Source organism: Rhamphochromis sp. 'chilingali' (assembly GCF_963969265.1).
Source record: "Rhamphochromis sp. 'chilingali' genome assembly, chromosome: 2".
NCBI lineage: Eukaryota > Metazoa > Chordata > Actinopteri > Cichliformes > Cichlidae > Rhamphochromis > Rhamphochromis sp. 'chilingali'.
The window spans coordinates 21,354,633-21,370,957 of NC_137930.1; the positions used below are offsets into that span (position 1 = coordinate 21,354,633).

General features: G+C 38.1%; 1 protein-coding gene and 1 long non-coding RNA gene across 2 annotated transcripts; one reads left to right on the forward strand and one right to left on the reverse strand.

The window, feature by feature from the left end:
• Positions 1–2,487: 2,487 nt before the first annotated feature.
• tmem250 (transmembrane protein 250) lies at positions 2,488–4,867 on the reverse strand. The gene is made up of 2 exons (XM_080874945.1): positions 4,663–4,867; positions 2,488–4,408 (listed from the first exon to the last, which is right to left on the reverse strand). Exon 2 carries the CDS (start codon positions 4,249–4,251, stop codon positions 3,832–3,834), a length of 420 nt encoding a protein of 139 aa, XP_080731071.1. The 5' UTR covers positions 4,252–4,408; positions 4,663–4,867; the 3' UTR covers positions 2,488–3,831.
• Positions 4,868–12,335: 7,468 nt separating this feature from the next.
• LOC308391657 lies at positions 12,336–13,812 on the forward strand. The gene is made up of 3 exons (XR_013970680.1): positions 12,336–12,423; positions 13,512–13,604; positions 13,748–13,812. It is a non-coding gene; the product is annotated as an uncharacterized lncRNA (long non-coding RNA).
• Positions 13,813–16,325: the final 2,513 nt, after the last annotated feature.

Sequence of the window (16,325 nt, forward strand, 5' to 3'; positions counted from 1 at the left end):
GTCAGCACTTGGGCATTTTTTTCCAGCTGTATAAATATCTACAGGTGTAAATCAGCTTACCCGTTCCCCATTTTTTGCCCATCTCTATCAACCCAACTCTTTATGTTTATCCATGCAGGCATTTTGTAAATTTAACATTTGATATTTCTTTTTATTTTCACTTTCTTACGGGATAGTATTGTATGTATTTATATATAGATATAGATATATATACCAATTTGTTAGGTACTCCTGTACAACCACTCATTAATGCAAATGTCATTAGCGAATCACATGACATGTATAATTAGGCATATTAAAACTGAGCATCAAAATAGGGAAGAAAGGTGATTTAAGAGACTCTGAACATGGCGTAGTTGTTGGCTAGTCTAAGTATTTCAGAAACCGCTGGGATTTTTCCATATGACCATTCCTAAGAGTTTACACAAATGTTCTGAAAAAGAGGAAATATCCAGCGAGCGGCAGCTTTCTAGGTGAAAATGCCTTGTTGATGCCAGAGGTCAGAGGAGAGTGGGACAGACTGCCTCGAGCTGAGGGAGCTGCAACAGGAACTCAAATAATCTCTTGTCACAACAAAGTTCTGCAGAGGAGCATCTCTGAATGCACAACACATCAGACCTTGAAGCACAGAGGCATAGACTAAACAGCAGAAAATTGGAAAAATATTGCCTGGTCTGATGAGTCTCGATTTCGCTTTGTAATTTAGATGTAAGAGTCAGAATTTGACGTGAACAACGTGAAAGCATGGATCTATCCTATCATGTATAAATTGTGGTGGTTTAACAGGGCAGTGGTTATTTTCTTGGCAATCTTCCGACCACTTAGTACCAGTTGAGCATGCTTTAAATGATGCACCCTGCATGAGTATTATTGGTCATGATGTCCACAGTGTATCCATTTTCTGCTGGAAGCAGCTTCCAGCGCTGTCAAAAGCTCAGATCATCTCAAACTGGTTTCTTCAACATGACAATGAGTTCACTGTACTCACTTTCATGAGCACAATAGAGCAGTAGTCATGACTGCTGTACTCATGACAGTTGGAGAAATGTTTCCAGCACCTTGTTGAATCTGTACTGCGAAGAATTACATTTTCTGGTGGCAAAACGGGGCCCAACCTAGCACTAGCAAGATTTAGCTAGTAAAGAGGACAGTTAGTGTAAGTATTTAAACGTATTTCAATTAGTTTCCTTAACAATCATTGCTACATACACTAACTTATTCCATGATGACAAATAACTTAGTCCTGTGTTATTTCAGCATAAGGGTATATACGTTTATATATGTTATAAAAGTCTGTGGTAGCACTTTAATATTCCTAAGGTTAGGGGTATAATGATCTTTTGTTATTTAAGCACACACCTATTGTCATTCATTTTTACAAGGACTTTTGTTTTTCCCAGTTGTGGCTTTCTGCCCAGCCAAACCAGTAAAAGCCCTAAGTGTAGCCTAATTAAATGACAGCTTTTGCTGTTTGCTCCAGTAAACTGTCATTTTGCAAAGCTGAATGTTGAAACACGATATTTTACTTTCTGCACCGACAACAAAACCCGATCTTGTGTTTCGTACGCATTTCCATATTATCGTTTCTCACAAAGGCCGGGTTAAAAGTTCAAGATAAGAGCTGAAAAAATAGAAACAAATGCAAATGTCGGCGAAACTGAGAAGTCATTCAGTCTAAGCAAAAAAAATAAATAAATCAGCTTTTCATACAGAATGAAGAAATGAAACTGAACAGTGAATGACTTAATCATCAAGCCCACCTAAAGAGTATGTTGGCATCATGGGACAATTCATATTCTCTAGTTCTCTGTGTAATTCGGGCTGTCACACTGACCTGGCTCAGAACATGAGGCATATGATGTGTTGATCCAATGAACAAAAGCTTATTGTTGCTCTGATTAGCCATTTATAGGCCTTGTGGGTCTGAAGCATGTCTCAGTCAGCCCACCAGCCACTGTGTTGAAAGTTCAAATCTAAAGTTGGCGCTCTGTACTTCCAGCCTCTTTTGCATGCTTTCCTAATCATAGCTATCCAACCTGATGCTTGTGCATGACAAGAACAAAAAATAGTTAAAATCTTCAAAGCAAACCCAGGTTTAGAATTAAAGTGCTCATTTCAGTGCCTTCATTAGTTCCAGTAAGGCATACTTCACGGTATGTGAAAATGAGGCTATATAAGGTGATTGGGGCACAGCCATCTCCATTGTTATGCTTGGCACAAACAGCAGGATCTAGTTGTGGTTGGTGTTTGCGTGCTGGAGGAAGCTAAACAGAGAAGTCTGTCAGAGCAGCTCCAAGACCATGTGAAGAACGACTGATGGAACACTTGACCCAAAGCCGTTTTCAGTTTGAACTGTCACACACTCTTATGACACAGCTCGAGGCATGCCGTCATGAGTGTTAGACTACACAGTAAACACATTCATTTGGCCATGCATTGTAAAGCACAAACCAGCTCATGGAAAAAAAGAATTTATTAAACAGCTTTAAAAAAAAATGTTTGTGACTCAGGCTATACCCTTTGCCCTATTTTGCCCAAAACATATAAAAAACACAACAAAAACTTTCTGATGCAGCACATTCAAGGCAAAAAAACTCCCAAAACATCTTACCTGATTTTAATTTGGCCACTGCCATCTCCTTGTTCACCTCTCCATCACTTACAGGACTTCTGCTATTTTCAGATTGCTCTCTGGAAGTCCTACGTTTTAAACACTTGCCCCCTCCACAGGCTTTAAACTCGCGCAGAAAGGGAACGTCAATATCTGTGTCATCATCTGTCATCTAGCTATGAGACCAAGTCTGAAGGCTGGTTGCAACTAGGAGCACAGGTGTTGCTTATTTCCTGTCGCTCACGAGGTTGTGCACCATCAGTTCGCCTCCTCTCCCCTCCCCCAGGAGTCAGACTGTCTAAGGGAGGACATTCAGCACAAGCGACCTCAAAGCTGGGGGTTTTTTTTTGGTCATACCAACACAGTTGTGGCTTTCCATCTGCCCTCCTCACCAGATTTGGATTTTTATTACTTTGAACACTTCCTTAAACTCTAACTCAGAGTAAAGCGTCACTGTTTTGACACAGTGAAGAAGATCCAGTGCACATCCCAGATTCGGGCGGGAACAAGACTTCCAGGGAGCATTCTAAAAATCACAGGAGTGTGCAAAGGCTTCAAGCACCAAATCAACAGACAGTGGCCAAATTTGAATCCAGGGAAGTTTTTTTTTTTTTTTATTCATCAGGTGGAGTCATTTAACTTCTTTTTTTTTTAAAAACTGTGCTTTCTATTTTACATTGTATTTTTATTTATACACAACATCATTTAAATGCACTGATTCATACACAGTATCATGACATCCTCTTTGTGCTCCAGCATGACTTTTTTGTGGCACAGATCACTGACGTGCATCCACAGTCACGATGCACATCAGTCATCTGTTAAGTCACTCCTCCATGCAACAGACTTTAAACAAACACATTCCTAGACGAGATGTCCTTTAAAGTCCATTAAGACGGTTTACAAATGGCACAAAATACAACAATAACTTATATAAAGTCACAAGTCTCACTCTCATTTTTGACATTTCTAACTTCTCTGAAGTATGCAGGACTGACATTTTTTAAAAGAACAACTATTTAACTGTTTAAGCCACGCAGGCTGGTTTAAAGATCGCATCAATGCTTCTGATGCTTCTTATTGGATTGTAACCTTATCTACAATAAACCAAATGAGATTTTGCGCCTTTCTGACTACAGCAGAGTCAAATATAAAACAGAGTATTTGAGTGCAAAACATTCCTATCACATGCCACATTTCTCATGTTTCTCATGACAGAGCTACATATCCACGAACACCATTAAGCACCAGCCGAGTCCCCCCACCAGAAACATGGTGATCTGCATGCTGTATATAATCAGGTCATTAAGCACACCCAAGTCCAGTCGCCGGTGCCCCAGCAAAAGCAGGATGACAGACAGCTTGTATTGCAGGCGCAGGAGCACACGCACGCTGATGTACTGCAGGAAGAAGAGCGCAGAAAGCGACACCCAGAGCAGAGAGGTCAGCAGGCTGCAGCCAAAGTAGAGCAAGAAGCGGAGGAAGCTGTACATGCAGCGTGAGCGCAGGTACAGGTCAAAGTTATTGTACTTAGTCCGCACTAGCTTGGAAGTGTGTGCCGACCCACAGGCTGAGTGCATGCAGGTGGTGTGGGGGCCATGGAAACTGCGCACCCGCCGTGGGATGGGGATCACAGGCATGGATGGGCTACAGGAGCCCAACAAAGTGCACTGGAGTCCTTGATCCAGATGTGAAAGCTGCTTCAGGGGAGGCAGTCAGCTTCATGGGGAGGGGATCCAGGGTGCTCGCTTCCCTCTGCTGTCAGTCAGGGGTTCTCTTTAAAAATGGAACAAGGCTCTGTGGAGAAATTAAGATGGTTAACATGCTTTTAAATACACATTCAAACGGCACACACACCTACAAGAAAGGCAAGCTTATGCAAACAATACCCATAGATATGCACGTTGAAAAAGACCTATGTATATTTAAAAAACTTAAGCTAGTGATCATTTTTGGATGATTAAAACATAGCCACAGCATAGTATATGCAACCCCAAAGCATCCTTTCTTCATATTGTGGTCTAGAGCTAAGTAACAGTGCAGAATCTTACATGAAACACCGAGACGTCTTCCTCCACAACGAAACAAAATATCAAGGCTGTTTGACTCGCATACGTCCAGAGGATTGCGTCACATTATTTAAAATTTCCAGCAACATGCATACAAGCTTTATTTTCCTATTTTTTTTTTCTTTCTCAAGATAAACCGTGAAGGCGGCAGCGAGCCGGCGCGTTTACGTCCTGTCGCAAAATATACGAGTCATCCTGCTGTGACGGCAGAAGCCGACTTAAAGGGGAAGTGCTCCTCAAGAAAAGGAGCTTGGTTTAGATTTGTGCTTGTTTGCTCGTATGTAACGTTCAGCTGCTTTGCAGTTATTTTAGCAACCGCGTATTAGGCAAGTATTACGTATGGTTTGCGTAATATGTCGACTGTAGATATGTGTGTAGGCCTACTACAACTCGAAGGCTAATAGTATTAGTTTAAGCTAACTTCAAGGGTCAGAGTTTCACAACCATTTGGCCTTTAGACCACATTTCTTCAGCATGAATAACGTTTAGAAAAGCAGCACACAGTTCCTGGATATGTTTCAGTCCTTACAGTGTGCAAATAAGATCCAGGAAATATCACATTACCATTTTATTATGTTTTTCTTTCTTTTTTGTTGTTGTTTTGCCTCTGTACACCATCACAATGGATTGTAAATTAGCAATGATAATATGTGATTGAAGTGCAGTGTTTTGGTTTTAATTCAAGGTGTTTTTTTATTTTTTATTTTTACATAAAATATATATATGGAGTGGCCAAGTTTAAATTTTTTTTAGTACATCCTCAAGAAGTGGTCAGCAATGCCTAAAGGTGTGAAAGATCACAGAAGGTAACTACAGTGCATGATGACAGAATTCTTTCCATGGTTAAGGAAAACAACTGCACAAGTCAAGAACTCCTACAAGGAGGTAGGCGTATGATTGTCAATGCCTAAAGTCGAGAGATGCCTTCATGAATGGAAATACACAGGGTTTGCAGCAAAGTGCAAACCACTGGTTACACTCAAGACTAGGAAGGAAGTAGGTAAGATTGTATTTGTCGGAAACGTTGTCAGCACAGTTCTGAAAAACAAACAAACAAACTTTGGACAGATGAAACCCAGAGTAACTAACACCAAAATGATCATAAGAGATAAACATTGATGTGAGTTTGGCCGATTAAATTCGAGCATCTGAAAATGGAGGACTGTGTATAAAACTGGTTGCAGTTCTAAAAAGTTCATGCAGAATTTTGCATAAAACTCCTTGAATTAACACGTAAAGTCTGCACTTCAATCACAGTCACATAGTGTATGATTTGAAATCCACTGTGGTGGTTTATAGAGCAAAACTGCAAGAAATGCTGTATCTAACTGTGTGTTCACAGTCACCTGGATGTCTCATTAATCAGATCCGTTCACAAATATTCTGAATTCCTTAAATCTTGCCCTTGACAAATGCCCCCCTATTATAATCAAAGTTATAACAATGTGAGTAATGTAATGTCAATGAAAATATAAAACTGCAAGAACACAGCTAGTGCATTAAAAAAAGCATTTTCAGCCTTTCTGAATACTGCTAAATAATATATATATATATATAAAATCACAATAACATCTGATTGGTGTGTTGTTTACCACACCAAATGAAATAAAAGCTACCATTTAGGACTGTTGCATTAGACTGCATTAGTTTACCTTGACCTATTAAACCTACGTGTGTGTTAGAGAAGCCAAATTGGAGTCCTGTGACTTTCGGCCGTTTTAGTAAAAAGACGCTGTAAAGGGCAGTCTGCAAACCAAACACACTGTTGCTATGCGTGTCCATTTGGACGTCCTCATAAGCTGTGTGCCACATAAACATGGTCAAGTCTCTCTGTATATCACGTAACCTTCACTGGGCAGATTTATTGGTCAGCCCAAGGATTACATCTCTGGTATCTGTCAGCAAGCCAGATGGCAGCAGGTGACCATAAGTCATAATAAATGCAGGGGTATTTTTTAAATTTTTTTAAAGGCGTTTATTACAGTTGTTAATAGGGATCTGGGTCACTTTGCTAAGAATTTAAAGGTGTATTATGCAACATTAGAAAAACAAACCTATAATATTTAATCAAACAAACATTAAGCTGTCACCGAGGCTGAATATACGAATCTGTGTGCTTTTCTTTTGCATTATGATTGATTTTAGTAATGAAATCCATAGCATAATAATTTGAGTGGTAGCCAAAGTCTGAAGTCAGCTCTGACCTTACAAATTTAACGGCCGTATACTTATTAAAATTAGTATTTTCTGTGCTCACTGGCACAAAATGTTATCGGAGCGCTTTCCATTATAAGTTTGTAGTGGTTCTCTTCACTCCTTGAATCAAAAAATGTCTCTCGCCGATCTCCCTTTCCCCCAATTTTTCTCTGTATTACTTAATAAATCTAAAACGGCACCATACATTTTACAGCACACTCTTCAAGGTGCCATGGTGCGCATATTTGATAAAAGTTACACTGTAATTACAATAAAATCTGTTCTTATCAAAACCTGCATTTCAGTTGTTGTGTATAATCTCCGTCTGTATCACAACTGTGTGTGGGCATAGATAAGTTAGTGCAGCCTTTAAACCCACTCATATTCTATATGTTGCAGACAGTATTGTTGTATTCTACAGATGCCTATATTGCTTCCTTCAGTGAGATATTTACCAAGAACGTTTTCTCTTAAAGAGCTCTTAAAAGCTCAGGGTCGTTGCCGTAGCGCTTATTGGAAGCGAAGCTTTGAATGCTGCATTTCATCATCATTTGCTCATGTAATCATTAGCGCTAATGTATAAATGTGACCTTTGGCTTAGCGAGAGACAACTTCTGTGCAAGCTTCAGGTGAAAAACAAGGATAATTCTCATTTTTAATAGAAAAAAAATGTTACCCCCTGGAAATGTGAACCTTAAATCTGCATGTTATTCCCATTAGGGATAGAGGCTGAATCCACACTTTTCTTCATGGACAATTTTATCACAACCCAGTCATATAAGTATCCAATAGTTCGCCTTTAGCTGTACACGCTTTTTAAAAAAATTTTTATTATTTTTTTTACCAAGCTTTGAAATGGGTCTTTGGATCTCTTTGGGGACAAAACCTGCAGCACAGGTTATTGGACTGATTCCACTTGGTGAGAAACTTTCCTGCCTATCTTTCTCCCTAACTCCTCTTGAGACTTAAACTTTTAATGCGCTTTGGTTCTCTGGTTCTTGTTAAAAGATAAATTGTGAACATTTAGAGAAAAAAAAAGGTCTTGAAAGCAAAGAGACATATCCTGTTCTTGGGTATAAATAATACTGGCCCAGTAGAAAGGGACACGTGTGAAAACTAAAGTGCAGAATAAGATAAATATGAAAACAATAAAACTTTCATTAGTGGAAAACCAAGTATACTGCATCTTAAACACATTCACTAGCTCTCAAAATCTTATTCAGCTCACTCTTATGCAATTTACATTTATTTTTAATTGATATCAGTCACTTAAACTACAAATCAAACTAAACAGAGCAAGCAGAGTTTTAGTTTGGAAACCGTTTTTGATCATTTTACATAAATGTGTGTCACACTTTTCATTCCTTTGCTTTTATTTTCTGAAACATTTATTCCTTGTTGGATGAGACTTTTCAGCTTGGATTTCAGCCGAAGAAGGAAAACATTTTAATTTACCACCACTGGAGGGAGCTATTTCTCCAGGTTTCCCCTCGCATGGCTGACTAAAGGGCACGGCACTTAGCTATCTCTTCTTTTCCTCCTCGAGGCTCTTCTGAACAAACCCACCTCCTATGTTATTGCCTTCTTTCATAAATTAGTACATTTAGTGCCATTACAGCTGCAAATGCCACCCACCAAATGGTGCCAAGTTCAGATGTTGGCTTCCCCCCGCATCTGGTTAATAACTTCCCATGTGCTGAGGAAGCTCCGATGTATCTTACCATTACCAAGAAAAATGATGTCAATAAAGTAGATGCTACTGATTTAGGACATTCCAAAGCCTCTGTAATGTATGTTTGCTGCATTATGGCAATGTTACTGACTCATATTTTTCTCTTCCAAACCACGAAGAAGAGGTAGAGCGCTGCCTCTTCTTCACGAGGGAGGTTAGTCAGGGGTAATATTCTCTGCTTCCCCCCCTCTAAGTTTACAAGTACCTGAGGGATGGTGCTTTTAAAATGTCCTCGCTCTGGCTACTCCTTCATCCACTGACAAACTGCAGAAGGCCCAATCTACTCTGTAATTGCATCCTGGTGGAGTGGAAAAAATAATCCACAGCTGAAGCTATCCGCCCTCCACCTCCCACCCTCAAAACCTTCCACCAATACACTGCCTCTATGACCCAAAGAGTGTCCAGAGTAAGCAAGATTAAAGGGGCAACATGTCAAAAATCCTCTTTGACTTCTTGGTCTAAATCAATTAATTCATTAACTAAGTAGAGGTCACAGCCAATAGTTTGGGCTAAGACAAATTAAATCAATTAGTCGGGCTTATAAGATGAGGAAGACTTTAATTAGTGAAAGTTTAATCAAAGCCATTTTTTTGCACTGTGCTGTGTTATGAAGAAGCTCATTGGATCTTCTATAGAAAGATCTATTGGGCCTGTCAGATGAAAGTTTGGCCACATATTATAGACAAAATGTGTGTGCAGTTGTTCCTTGGTCTGAGGATGTGTTTATGTTGAGTAATCATTTAGTTCTAGAAAAATGCAAATCATAAATAAATAAATAAATAAATGTAATAAATGAAAATGTGATAAAAGGCCCTAACAAACGACCGACTTCCAGGACAGTACAGGATGCCAAGCTTCAGCGAGAGAGAGAGAGAGAGAGAGAAAAGTAACTACCCAATTAAACCAATTAAAATAAAACATGACACACGCAGCTGGGTCACACGGCTGCTTCCAAGTTGCTTTGCTATATAAAGATGAATTATTACCATTAAGCAAGGAGCTACAAGCCTGTTCGGTGTTTCATCATCTCTTGTGCATGTGTGTCCCTTAAGTGCATGCATCCTTTGTGTCTTTCATAATCCTGTCAAACCATCTGTTAGCATTAAAACCTGCTCCTGTTGCGGTACAGATTTATTTGGCCAGATATTACTTTGAACTATTGTATCTCAAAGTTGTGTGAGTTGTGTTTCGTAACCACTGGAGCAAACATCCAAAACGCAACCACTAAAAAGTTAATGTGTCAGAAGCAGTGTTTTTGTTTAACTTTGACACCTTTCTGTTGTCCTGTCCTGCTCTCTGTCCTCAGACACATGTGGCTGGATTGGTCCAGGCTGGTGTTAATCCTTGGCATGTGTGTACTAGGCTGGATTATGAGCGGATGTGGAAACATCTGTATGGGTGACTGAGAGGGTCAGGAGGCTCAGACATAGAAAAAAAGGGCTCTCTTGCATGTATGATGACCTGCAGGGGGCATGGTGAAACAGCACCAGAAGTTACGTCAGGTGTGTGTGGAGGGAAAGTGAGAATCAGATTGTAGAATCGCTTCTGTGTTAATTAATTATTGGGACAAAAATGACAGCGTGAATGAAAACTAATGTACCATGAGGAAGGAGTTGTTGATCACCACAACTGATAAAAATATAGCTGACTGCAAGGGCAAAGAACAGCAATTCCTTAAATAGCTACCTAAGGCTAGGTTCAGAGTCCATGTTATTATCCATGCATCCATTTTCTAAATAGCAATAAACATGTCTACAACTGGCACAAAAATGGATTTTGTCTCTATGAGTATTTCCCACCTTTGTAATAACAGTAGAGTTTAACTCACTAGTCACTACACACTGGCATTATTAGTCATGTAGTTTTTTTTAGGTGGCTACTTTAAGCTAATAGCTGTTTGCTAGCCCATGCATTACCTCAGCTAATTCAGATAAGTAGTCTGGACCACTCCACCATATTTGTGAAGTTGGTACCTTTTAGAAAATACAAATAACACATACAAGGAGGTGTGTTTTACAGTTTTGATGAGTATAATTCTTGCATTTTCTTATATTGTAACTTTGTAATGAACATGCTATCAGTGGATGCATCTTGCTAACCAAATAAGATAGCATTAGCTGATAAATTAGCATCCTCAAGTCTAAAAATGGTTTTGATTGTCCTCCCACTGTTTCTATTTTGCATACTTGTTGTGGTTTTGTGTTAACAACACTTTGTCAATGCTTCTTACTCTAAAATAACTAGATGCCATTGCTCTAAAAGTAGGATCAAGGATTCTTGGTGTAGTGGTTGTTGTGGCTACATTCAGCCTTTATTCACAAGCTGAGAGTCTAATTGAAGGAAAAAAATCTATTTCACATACACAAATGCTTTAAAGTTTTAGTCAAGCTGTACAAGGTATAGTATAAATAATATTTGGTTCTAATTAGAGATAGCACGATACCACTTTTTTATGTCCGATACCGATATCATAAATTTGGATATCTGCCGATACCGATATCAATCCGATATAGTGTGTTTTAATCAACAAAACTGTTTTTTTAAATATCTTGCTGCATTTTGTATAAGTTCATACTCAAGTTTAAAACAACAACTACACTAAAGCTATTCTGTTATACCTGTATGCAAAAAAAAATATTTCATAGTTCAACAATACTGATCAATCTAATAAACTCAAACCTACACCATCCTCCTTATTCTGGTATTTTAAAGAGTACTTAGCGTAAATATTAAGCAACCTAACTAATAGGGTTCCAACTCCCAGCAACAACAAAAATAAATAAATAAAAAATAGGGAACCACCCCTCACGCTCCACCTCATGATGCTTAATCGACGTAATCAACCTTAATTTGATGCAGTGTGAAAAAAAAATGCAGAAAAGCCGATCAGCTGATCATTAAGCAGTTTCATGATTGAAGTAGCAGCAAGAAGAGGCAGTCGCTCCATATATCGTTTGTTAAGCTTAACGCAGGAATGCTTTACAAACATTCAGAGATGGACTTACACACTTGCTTTACTTCTCTCGGGATAACTTTGTCGGAGATGAAATGCCGGGTTGCTAGCGAAGCTCCACATGCTATCCAGACCACCGACAGGTCCCGCATGCCACAGCCTCTCTATCACGTGAGGCATACTGCTCCGACGTGCTAACGTTCTGAGGTGAGTTACGGCGTGTTGCAAGTTTTGTGAGGTGCTTTTGTGATATTTAATGGATCGGATTACATTTTTTATTTTTCTCCGATATCCGATCCAGTAATTTAGGTCAGTATCGGACCGATACCGATACGTAATATCGGATCGGTCCATCTCTAGTTCTAATGAAATGGCTGAAACAAAGGAATCGTTAGCTAACATGATGTTAACTGTTATCTCGTCATGAGATAAGCAGCTAGTTTAGATGATATTATGAAATAAATTTAGTGGTGTGGTAGCCCAGTGTTGTTATGCTGAGTGAACTAACAGCTGCTGTGCACTCTAAGAAATGATACATTGATGTTGCTAGCATTATGTAAACGTTTTATGTTAAAATTAATGTCACAATTGATTTTTAACTCTAAACACAAGGATATTGTTTTGATTTTAATTAATAACACAATATTTCAATACAACAAAATGCATTACATTAAATTCAACGTAAAAAGTTCATTTAAAATGAACAGCACTTTAATTTGAAGAGGATTGTCCTAACAGGCTCTCCTTACTTCTCAATTTGCACATGTGCAGTGTGGAAGTTTGAACAACTGCCATTTTCAACCGAAACTTGCATCATGCTCAGAAGCCTGGATAAAATCCATTGCCATTTGAGGATTATTTGGTAAGTACAACCATTTAAGGATGACATATTTGGTTAATGTGTACTAAATGATAAACATCCGACATTTTCGGGAGTACTTCTGTATGTTTTATTTTAAAACAAATGATGTCTGGTAATTTTTTTTTTTTTTAGCATTCTAGCTTGTATGCCTCTCACAGGTGTTATTAGTCAGGCATTTAACAAATATTATTGGGCCCACTTTGGTGTAATTTCCCAAAATGTTTTACGATTCATGTTAAGCTGCAACTTGCCTACTAAGAACTGCAGCTTTAAAATTACTCCCAACATCTACCGCGCATGCTCCCTGGTGTCAGTAATGAGCACCAGGAGCGCCAGCGATCCGATCCGTTTGAAGAATGAAATATATGTATAGTGTATTTTAGAAACATGCATCAAATAAGTTGCTACATTGTTTGAAGGAATTCTACCCCGTGTTGATATCTGGTTTAGTGTTAATATCAGTGATTAAAGTGTAAGACATGCATTTATCTTGTGTCATTAAAATGCAGCATTATGTGTAATACAGCTATATGTAATGCATTTAACTCCTTGTATCAGTTCCATTGATTATCAAAGTGACAATTTGTGTGTTCCCCCTTCATTTTATGTTGGTCAGCTAGTTCTGTCTGTCAGTAGATGCAACAAAAGTGGCTCAGATGTGATTGTGGTTACTGTTATCTTTTATTGTAACTCTTGTTATCGTAATAAATACCAGAAAATATTGTGATAGGATTTTGAATCCATATTGCCGAGTTCTAATCTTCTATTTCATTTTAACATTTTTAGGGGTACAATTAATAATTATATTGTTGAACAGTCTAGAATTGATTAAAGCAAAAGTGAAAGCTTTCATGTATTGTCAAAAATGAAAAGCTTCTAGTTTTGTGTTCATATATTTGTTGATCTGACTCAGAAGAATCAGTGCCTAACCAATCATTAACCTCACTGAATGTCACTAATGTGAGTTGTCAAACATTGTTTAATTACTCATCGCTAATCACTCATCTGTTAATATTTTTGACTTTGGTTTGGGAAGAGGTGGAAAAGAACCAAAATCTTGTCTCACATTGAGTTCTTATCTCCACCAGAATATCAGCATTGATGTTCGACGGGAATGCGTCCTAAAAACTATCTGTGTCTACTTAAATAAAAAGCCAGATGACCTGTTCAAGGAATTCTTGGTAAGTTAGAAAAGGGGAAAGATCAGTTTGTTTGTTTGTTTGTTTGGTTTTTTTAATTTGGGATAGTAAATTGAAGGTGGGCTCATTTGTTCATATGTATCTATATGCAAGTAACTTTTTCCCCCCTTTGTTTTCATTTTAAGGATATGGATCTTAGTGCAAGAAGAGAAACGGAGCAGCTGACTTTAGGAGTCTGTGTTGTCAGACACGAAGGAGCAGACTCTGCAGATACACCTGAGGACATTGGTGTCATCATAGAAGGATACACTGTGCTGAAAGCTCTTAGTGATGTGGCAAAGGGGTGTGCCCTCCTGCTTGGACTAATCTACAGTCTAAATCTGAGGTACCCAAAGCACCTGAAATACATATTTGAATTTCTTCAGAAGGTGCTGATGGAGTTGGATGGGAACAACCTATCCATGAATGTGCAAGTTCTGAAAAACAAACTGCTTGAGTGAAACAGCCTGCACTGAACTATAGAGGACACTGAACTGGTTACAAGATTCTCAAACCCATCTCCTTGCACTTTATAAACTGTTCAGTTTGAATTCCGCAAGAACTTCTGCAAGGCCTCATACTTTTTGGCATGCTTTGTTCATGTTGAACTTTTACCACCATCCAGCTACATTGAACAAGACTGCTCCTAAGTTTGGACTTCATTTTAAGTTTTGGGGAAAAAAAAGGTTTTTTAAATATGGACAAAAATGCCACTAAAGTCATTTCTACTTGTTTATAGGACTGTATTGTGAGTTTTCCATTGTACCCGAAGCAAGTTTAAATTAAGTCATGTTAATGTTAAAAATGTTGGAATCACAACACTTTCCAGTTTTAATAACTTGATTTTAACATTCTGCATTATGTCTTCCTGTACTTAATATGCACTTGCATATATGTGAAGATATTTTTGTTTAGGAAAAAGGCATTGATCTAGAATTTTGAACAGCTCAAAGTTTGCTTCAGCACATTTTACACCAAGTGTTATTAAAGTTGGGTTAACTGAATAAAATTGTGTTTGATTTATTCAATTTACTTTAAATAGAGTAAGTAATTTAATCCTATAGTTTCAGTAGAGCTCGTTTAGGGTTAGTCAATTTATCAGATGTACTTAAAATTTGTTGTTCAAATTAAATGTGTCATACATTTTAGATTTCACTAACCCAGTTGTGTGGAACCGGTTGACATAACTGGGTGGAGTAAATGCAACATCTTATTTTATAGAGTAAGTAGGGCTTGTTTTGGTTGAGTAGATTTTATTTAGTGTTGTCAATTTAAGTCAACATGTTAGTTAGATCAACATTATGATATTTAGTTAATACAACACCATTCTTGTGATTTGCATTTAATTAGCCAAAGCTTGACAGATGTACTTAAAATTTGTTGTTCAAATTAAGTGTATCATACATTTTATATTTCACTAACCCAGTTATGTGGAACCGGTTGACATAACTGGGTGGAGTAAATGCAACATTTTATTTCTTAGAGTGTGTGAACTAACAGATTTCTGGAAACATCGGGATAACTGTAAGAGCCAAAGTGAAAAAAAGGATGTTTTAATGTTGAAATTTTGCATATTACAAATCAAACTATATTACCAGTTTTCTACCATACACATCTATTTAAAAAAATCTGTTTTTGTCCTCGCTCATCACAAACCTTCAATGAGACCACGTCCTTGGGGTTTGTGTTTAGCATATAGAGACATTTCTATCTAGCTTGTGATGCACAGACATAAATATGCATGGATGATTTAGAGAGCAGGGGAGACTGGAGGGATTAGACCCGCTTCACTTCATACTGGGAGAGTTTGAGGAAGGAGGAGGTTTACATCAACAAGCCCTGATTTATGTTGGAGAACAGATGGCAGAGAAATTGCTCTGTTTGGAAAAGATGTGCAGTTCATTTCAGCTGATATGAGAGAGGGAGGGAGAGAGACAGAATTGATTGGCATGGACAGTGAGGGCTGAGATGCTGATGTAGGGTGAACTTTACTTTTACTTAAAAGCAAGTTAAACTGGGAGCTTTTCTTATCACAAGGCTTTTACATTCGCCACAATATCCTTGATGATTTTGTGATGGCCATTATTTTACTGAAATGTATCTATTTTTATAGCCAACAGTTGACTTGTAATGGTTGTGTGAACCCTCTTGGCTTCTGAAGGTGGACAAAGCAGAAATAACATAAGAATGACTGGTTTAAATAAATGATTGGTAATTTTGAGCATATGTTGAGTCCCTTTGTTTACGTCATAATTGATTTTTAGTCAGGAGAACAGTTTAAAACAAGAAAGAAATAACGAAAATTTTAAAATTAGCCAGAAAACTGGTTGGATTTGATTTCACACTGTGTGTCTACCACACCCATCTTCAGCTTTTTTTTTTTCAGGCAACACATGCTTAGAGTTGTATGGCTGCAGACTGAGGTTAAGGTTAAGGCTGTTAGGACACCATTATACATTTCGCACTGGTCTTTTTGCGTGCTGCCTTAACGTCATCACGCAATGACTTATATTTATGCTCTCAGGTGGAAGCTGCTGCAGAACTCCCCTAAATGATAGGTGTTGCCACTAAGACAATACCACCACTTGAGGACTGATATATGAAAGGAAAAAGTTAAAACAGGATTACGTTGCAGAGTGTTTGTATTTCAAAGTTTTTTCCATAAAGTCTCGTGTTTTCAATCTGTTGTAACATCTTTCTCTGTGAATCTCTTAAGCTTCTCTA